General features: G+C 48.0%; 1 protein-coding gene across 1 annotated transcript; it reads left to right on the top strand.

Moving 5' to 3' along the window:
* Positions 1-450: 450 nt before the first annotated feature.
* On the top strand, positions 451-4476 carry F5J12DRAFT_901736 (P-loop containing nucleoside triphosphate hydrolase protein; the record flags this gene model as incomplete). The annotated part of the gene is made up of 11 exons (XM_051748212.1): positions 451-855; positions 906-1131; positions 1185-1376; positions 1427-1951; positions 2002-2237; positions 2292-2546; positions 2601-3026; positions 3352-3657; positions 3706-3888; positions 3944-4127; positions 4190-4476. The coding sequence occupies 11 exons, from the start codon at positions 451-453 to the stop codon at positions 4474-4476; spliced, it is 3225 nt and encodes a 1074-aa protein (XP_051593923.1).
* Between the last annotated feature and the right edge of the window lie 2946 nt (positions 4477-7422).

Here is a 7422-nt window from a genome sequence, read left to right as displayed (position 1 = left end):
CTCATTATCACTGTCAGTAATCTAGTCCGAGCTGTTCATAGGGTCAATTGCCAGTTGGCCGTCTGGGACGATCAATGCTATCGTTAACGTGCTGTCACATCGACACTGAGACCCGCATAGCGGTGGCCATCCAAGGCGGCCATGCACCCTCTGCGATGCATCGTTCAATCTCAGCAGCTCCGGCAATGCTATTCATGATCGTATCCGATATGCAACCTGATTTTTTAGGATTTGACTAAATGCAATCAATCGATTATCGATCTGATTGGAAACTCCGCGACTATACATCGGATCATCATGTTGATGCTGGCATGATCATGTAACGTACACGAGGCTTGGACTATAAGAACGCACTTCACATCAATTCTTCCTGCCTTCTCTTCTCTTCTCCCACTCACCATCTCCACTTCCACTGATCAGTACTTCTGTTCTAGATATACTTCGATTGCAATGCCTTCTCAGTCGTTCACGGCCGCTTTGCTCGCTCTCTCATCGGCAGGACTGCCTTGGGGTGTGCCATCTTGGCAGGCAATCACTCGCATTCCTGGGGAGCCATGGTCAACAGTCGACAATGCTCCCGAAGATTCCCCCTCACTCTATGTGCCCGAGTGGACGAACCGAGTTGCCGCACAGGTCAAGGCATACGTCACTACGGTGTTGGGCATGCCTGTCGGGGCCCAGGACCGCTACATGGCCAAGCGTGTGCTAGACAAAGATTCAGCAGCGCGCACCGCATGGGCTACCTTCGTCAGCAAGAGGTCCTCTCAATGGGGCATCAACAAGATTATCGATGAGGTCCTTGAGACTGCCGGCAGAGCTCCCAATCAAATGCTGCGCGATTTGGGCACAAAGAGCGTAAGTATAACCATCACCACCTTAATCAGTGTAATATCACACTGATCCAGTTGCCTCATGCCGAGCCTGCGCAGATCTACGACTGCGTGACCCCACTTGCCCAGAAACTGTTTGGGGACGACGCATACGTAGGCAGGGGAAGCTTTCTGAAGGAGGCTGTCATCAAATTCTGCCGAACGATTCTCACCTTGAGTTGGAATCGGTATCATAAGGGGGTCGCACGCGATGTACATTTGATGGATACACTCTACGATGTGGTAACGGAAACCTGGAAAGGTGCGTGACAATTGGCATGTGAATATAATGGAGTTCAACGTGATCTTTAACAGCATTCAGCGCTGAGGGCACTACCCATACCACCGGTGCTATCAGATCATTCATTAAGGATTTGCGCAAATTATTGAAACTCTATGTCCGATACGACGACCAGGAACGGCGCGCTCGGGTGGAACAATATATGGCGGACATGGTCGAAATGTTGAGAGTCGTTCGCAAGGAACCAGGCAGCGAGGATTCAGACAGTAAGTCGTGTCCGAATTATGAGTTGCCACTGATCGCGAAATATCTGTAGAACTTCCGAAAAATCTAAGAGATATCTTACTCGGTCTCGCAAGCGAACATGACATCCAGGCCATCACCCAAGCCCTGCTGGTCTCAATTGAAGATCTCGATAGTGCCGAATCTGTCGAGCCCGTGGAACTCGATCTAGATGCCCCGATCGAGCCAGATTGGAAGGAAGGGGTCGAGGCATTGTTCAAATTTTCCGATGAGCAATTGTGGCAGAAGCTCGGAATCCCCAATCAGCGACTTCCTTTCTTCCAACAATGGACCGACTTGGATGGAATGATTGATCCTTGGTCAGATGAAGGCCAGGCCTGGCTTCAAAATATGACGGAGAAGAGGGAATCGCTCCAACCGCGATGGCACCAACTCGTCGGAATCTACCGTATGCTGGAGCGTGTGTTCGAGGGCAAGCCCATCTTACTGATGGACGGAGTGGGACTGGGGAAGACCCTTCAGGTGCTTGGTGTGATTGCATGTCTTGCTTACTACCGGTATGTCTACGCGAAGAAGAAGGCATTTCCAGGAGATTTTGGTCAGTCCATCACATTGTCATATTTCTGCAATCCCCTCATTGTGTTCTAGCTGGTCTAAAATTCAACACTCCAGACGGTAATGTCCCAGACTTGTCACACATGATCATATGCCCCGTCAACCTGAAGCAGCAGTGGGAGAGCGAGATCCGACGTTTCCTAGTGCCAGCCTCTTTTGACCTCTTTCCATACACCGGTCGTTTGGATTCTCGCAGCGCATGGTGGACAGAATTGTTCACAGTCAGCAAGCAACCGTTATGCCAACGGATAATCCTTGCAACTCAAACAGTAAGTGAATAATTTGTCATTCACCCCATCACCTATTCACTATCATCTTGTCAGGCCATCCAAGATGATGCTGTGACTGTCTTCACCCCGCAGACCATCAAAGAGAGGGCGGGCCATGCCATCCCTGGCACACGATTCGAGACAAATGCCCCCCGAACGCTATATGGACGACGATATTGCCTAGTCATCATGGATGAGGCGCACAGCACACGGAAGCACAATCAAATTCATCGAGCCTTCCGTGGACTGAAGGAGCGCGCGACCTCGGTCATTGCGATGACAGCAACACCCATCACAACAAAAGCTCAGGTATGTTATGTAATGTGACCCACTTGGCCCATCACCGCTAAAATGTTCTGATAGGATTTATATATTATGGGACAATGGATGGGGATCCCCGGCTTCGATGACCATAGCGAGTTCCTGGAGCTCAACAAGGAGATCAATCGTGCCAACCACCAAGACTCGAAGGCATTGCGCGAGGCAGGGATCGAAGGCAGTATCATTCGCGGCGTCTTCATCGGCATCCGCAATCAGAACACACCCGACTTGTTGTCTCCAGAGGTTACTCGTGAGTGGATGGTGAAGATACGCGATCGGTTTGCGCATAATGTAATTCGTCGGACGATCAACTCTGTGGACCACGCCGGCAACAAGCTATTCGGCTTGAAGCCGTATTTAGAACATACCCTCAAGCTGCGAATGTATGACAATGAAATGGGAGCACTCAGGAGTTTTGCCAAGGATTTGGTCAGAGAAAATCCCATTGCAAGTGCCGATACCAGAAAGGTAAGTGGCATCATTTATTTATTTCCATGCGCTTCGGGTCGAGATGGCCGTCCTGGACGGCCATCGTGCGATGGCATTGTCCGTGGGAACTTATACATAACCAGTGCCACATGGGACGGCCGTCTTGGACGGCCAACGTGATGTGCGCCGACACGCTCACGTGATTGCGAGTGTTTGCGGCATGTGGCCGTCCAAGACGGCCACTCGCCTCCAATCGTGCCCTACACGCATTTGTAGGGCTTATTGCACTTGGCCGTCCCCAACGGCCGGATCTGTTCCTCCACACCATCTGTATCAACCTGTCCTGATGCATCTGTCGTTTCAGAATTTCTACATCGAATTCCGGCGCTCTATGCTACACCCTATGCTTAACCCGAAGAATGGTGGTCATTGGAAGAAGCCACTCTCACTCGCTCATTGGCAGGAGGAGAAGACAATCAAACTGGATACCCTTGCACACATCGTTCGCCACCACCTCGATTCAAATGGCCGCGCGCCCTTGACGATGACCGAGGATGGTCAAACCCTCACCCTGGCTCCAGATGGCTTGCAGGACATGTCCGACTATGGTGAGGACGACAGAGTCGTCGTTTACTCCGCCTTCCCATCGTCGAATCAGGCTTTGATCGATGTAAGTGTGTGGGTGTATTCGCTGATGAGTATCTCACACCCTCTGTAGATTCTGGATGTGTACGGCATCGCGGCTACCGAGCTGAACGGGACGATGTCGCTGAAGAAGCGCCAGGCCGCGCTTGATGATTTTCGTACTTCGATGCGCACCAAAGGACATCGCGTCCTCATCATCTCAAATGTCGGAATGGTGGGCTTGAACTTGGCATGTGCCAACGTCATGGTGATTGTGGTAAATTTCTCAGATATTCGTCGGCGCTGTTCATCCATCCTCATATGCATCTTAGGACACAACGTGGTCTGCGCTGGACGACGAGCAGTTGCGAGGCAGAATTTTCCGCTATCCACAACAAAAGCAAGTGCACATCTACCGGCTCATCGCGCTCGGCACCCCCGATGTCTTCTTAAACAACATCTCATTCGACAAAGGGCAACTCCACTCCGCTTTCGTAGGATGTACGGACGACATTCGTGCGTTGAATCTATCAATGTTACTACCTAGCTAATTGTACTACCTCAATACCTGACCACAGGGGGACTATTCGAGGATGACAGTTTGGGCGACGACAGTTTACTGTCGATTTCCTCGACTCAATCTGATGGCGGCGACGACAACCTAGATGGTGATGATGATGGCGCACGGACGAAGAAATCGCGTAGTAAACCCGTTCCAAAACAGCGTCAGACACCTGTTGGTTGGGGGAAAGGGAAACATCGCCAGGCGGAGCTATCCGAAAATGAAGGTGAGGAGAACGCAGCATCATCAATCGACATCGACCCGCCGGGGAGCAAGCCGCGCAGTAAGAAGCAGCCCCACTGACGCGAGAAACGCGGCCCTAATATTCTACTTTCCGGACCCTGCCCCAGGGTCCGCATGAAACCTGCCTTATATGGAAGGTTTCCTGCATGAAACCTGCACAGCCACTGAATGAAACCTCACAGCCACTGAATGAAACCTACACAGCCACTGAATGAAACCTACACAGCCACTGAATGAAACCTCACAGCCACTGCATGCAACCTCTTAGTGAGTGAATGAAACCTACACAGCCACTGAATGAAACCTCACAGCCACTGCATGCAACCTCTTAGTGAGTGAATGAAACCTACACAGCCACTGCATGCAACCTCACAGCCACTGAATGAAACCTCACAGCCACTGAATGAAACCTACACAGCCACTGAATGAAACCTACATAGCCACTGAATGAAACCTCTTAGTGAGTGAATGAAACCTACACAGCCACTGCATGCAACCTCTTAGTGAGTGAATGAAACCTACACAGCCACTGCATGCAACCTCTTAGTGAGTGAATGAAACCTACACAGCCACTGAATGAAACCTCACAGCCACTGAATGAAACCTACACAGCCACTGAATGAAACCTCACAGCCACTGAATGAAACCTACACAGCCACTGAATGAAACCTACACAGCCACTGAATGAAACCTCACAGCCACTGAATGAAACCTACACAGCCACTGAATGAAACCTCACAGCCACTGAATGAAACCTACACAGCCACTGAATGAAACCTACACAGCCACTGCATGCAACCTCTTAGTGAGTGAATGAAACCTCACAGCCACTGAATGAAACCTACACAGCCACTGCATGCAACCACCATATAAGGAAATAAATACACAGGGACCAGAAAGTTGGTGAAGGGAAGCAGCACAGCCACTAAGAATGCAAAAAATAAGCGACCGGTTGCTTATCTGGAGACAAGATGACTAGCAAGTAATTAGCAAAAAAAAGTGGAGTTAGCAATGACCACTGACTACCAAATAGCAAAAAAAAATAGGTGAGCAGTTGCTTATTTGGAACAGTGGACTATGAAAGGATGTAGTAGTGAGCATGCACCTACTGACTACCGACTGACTTGAATATGACTAGCAAAAAATGAGGGACTGGTTGGTTATCTGGACACAAGATGACTAGCAAGTAATTAGCAAAAAAGGGGAGTTAGCAAGAACCACTGACTACTGATGAGGGACTAGGAAAATAAGGGACCGGTTGGTTATTTGGATTGAAGATGAGTAGTGAGTTGATTAGCAAAAAAAGTGGACTAGCTACGAAGGGATGTAGTAGTAACTACTGACTGACTAGGGACTGACTTGAATATGACTAGCAAAAATAAGGGACTGGTTGGTTATCTGGAGTGGTAAGACAGACTAGTAGTTTGTATGATGAGTAGAGATTAGAGATTAGTGAGTTGGTGAGAGAAGTAGGAAAAGTAATGGGGAGTGAACTGGGATGAAAATGGCAGTAGAAAAGCTGGAGATAATGGGCATTAAAAGGCTGGTAAATAAGGCAGAGATAACGGCCATGAAAACCCCAGTAAATAATGTGGAGATAACCCAGGTGAAAACGCTGGTAAATAACCCGTCGATAACCCGCGTGAAAACCCCGGTAAATAACCCGTCGATAACCCGCGTGAAAACCCCGGTAAATAATGTGGAAATAACGCCGTGGACACCCCGCGAGTGAGAATAATGGTAGTGAGGGTAGATTAGTTGGTAATAGGAATAATAGTGTAGTGTGGGATGAAATTGGTGGTAGTAGTGGTGGTGGTGGTGGTATTAAGAGTAATAGTAATGGTAGTGTAGTTGGTAGGAATAGGGTAGTGTGGGATGATTTGAGTAGTAGTAGTAGTAGTAGTGTAAGTAGTGGTAGTGGTGGTGGCAGTAGGAGTGGTAGTAATGGTAGTGGTAATAGGAATAGGGTAGTGTGGTTGGTAATGAGTGGTGGTGGGGGTAATGGTAGTGTAGTGTGGGAAGAAAATTGAGGTAGTAGTGTAAGTAGTGTAGGTAGTGTAGGGTGGGAAGAAAATTGTGGTAGAGAAAGTAGGGTAGTTGGTAATAGGAGTAGTGGTGGTAATGGAAATAAGAATGTGGTGTAGATGGAAAAAAGAAAAGTTGGTAGTAGGAATAGGAATAGAGTAGGGAGTGAAGAAAAGAGAGGTAGTAGTGGTGTTGTAGGTAATAGGAATAGGGTAGTGTGTGAGAATGTAAGTAGTAGTGATAGTAATGGTAGTGTAGTTGGTAATAAGGAAGTGATAATGTGGGAGGAAAAGAGTAGTAGTAGTGGTGGTGGTGGTGGTGGTGTAGGTAGAATTGGTAGGGTAGTTGAGAATAAGAGAGTAGTGTAGTTGGAAATGTGTTGTGTGGTTGGTAGAGTTGGTAGTAGGAATAGGGTAGTGTAGGGGGAAATGGGAGGTGTTGTAAGTAGGGTAAGTAGGGTAGTGTTGGTAGTGATTGATAGTAGTAGTGTAGGTTGTGTAGTTGGTAGGAATGATAGGATAGTGTAGGATTGGGAGAGTAGTAGTAGTAGTGTAAGTGATGTAGGGTAGTTGGTAATAGGAGAATAGAGTATGGAGTAGATGGAAAAAAGAAAAGTTGGTAGTAGGATTAGGAATAGGGTAGAGTAGGTGTTGTAAGTAGGGTAGTGTGTGATAGGTAGGTGGAGTAGTTGGTATGGATGGGAATAGGAATAGGAATAGGAATAGGGTAGTGTAGGTAATAGGAATAGGAATAGGAATAGGGTAGTGTAGGTAATAGGAATAGGAATAGGAATAGGGTAGGTAGTGTAGGTAATAGGAATAGAATTAGGAATAGGGTAGTGTAGGTAATAGGAATAGGAATAGGAGTGATAGTGTAGTAAGATTGGGTGGTAGAGTTGGTAGTAGGAATAGGGTAGGATAAGTGGTAGGAGTAGGGTAGGTAGTAGGGTAGGTAGTGGGATGGGTAGTAGGATAGGTGGTA

The sequence above is a fragment of the Pisolithus orientalis genome (genome assembly GCF_024613125.1).
Source record: "Pisolithus orientalis strain OTSU chromosome Unknown F5J12scaffold_499, whole genome shotgun sequence".
NCBI classification, from domain to species: domain Eukaryota; kingdom Fungi; phylum Basidiomycota; class Agaricomycetes; order Boletales; family Pisolithaceae; genus Pisolithus; species Pisolithus orientalis.
This window is presented reverse-complemented; position numbering and strand designations above follow the sequence as displayed.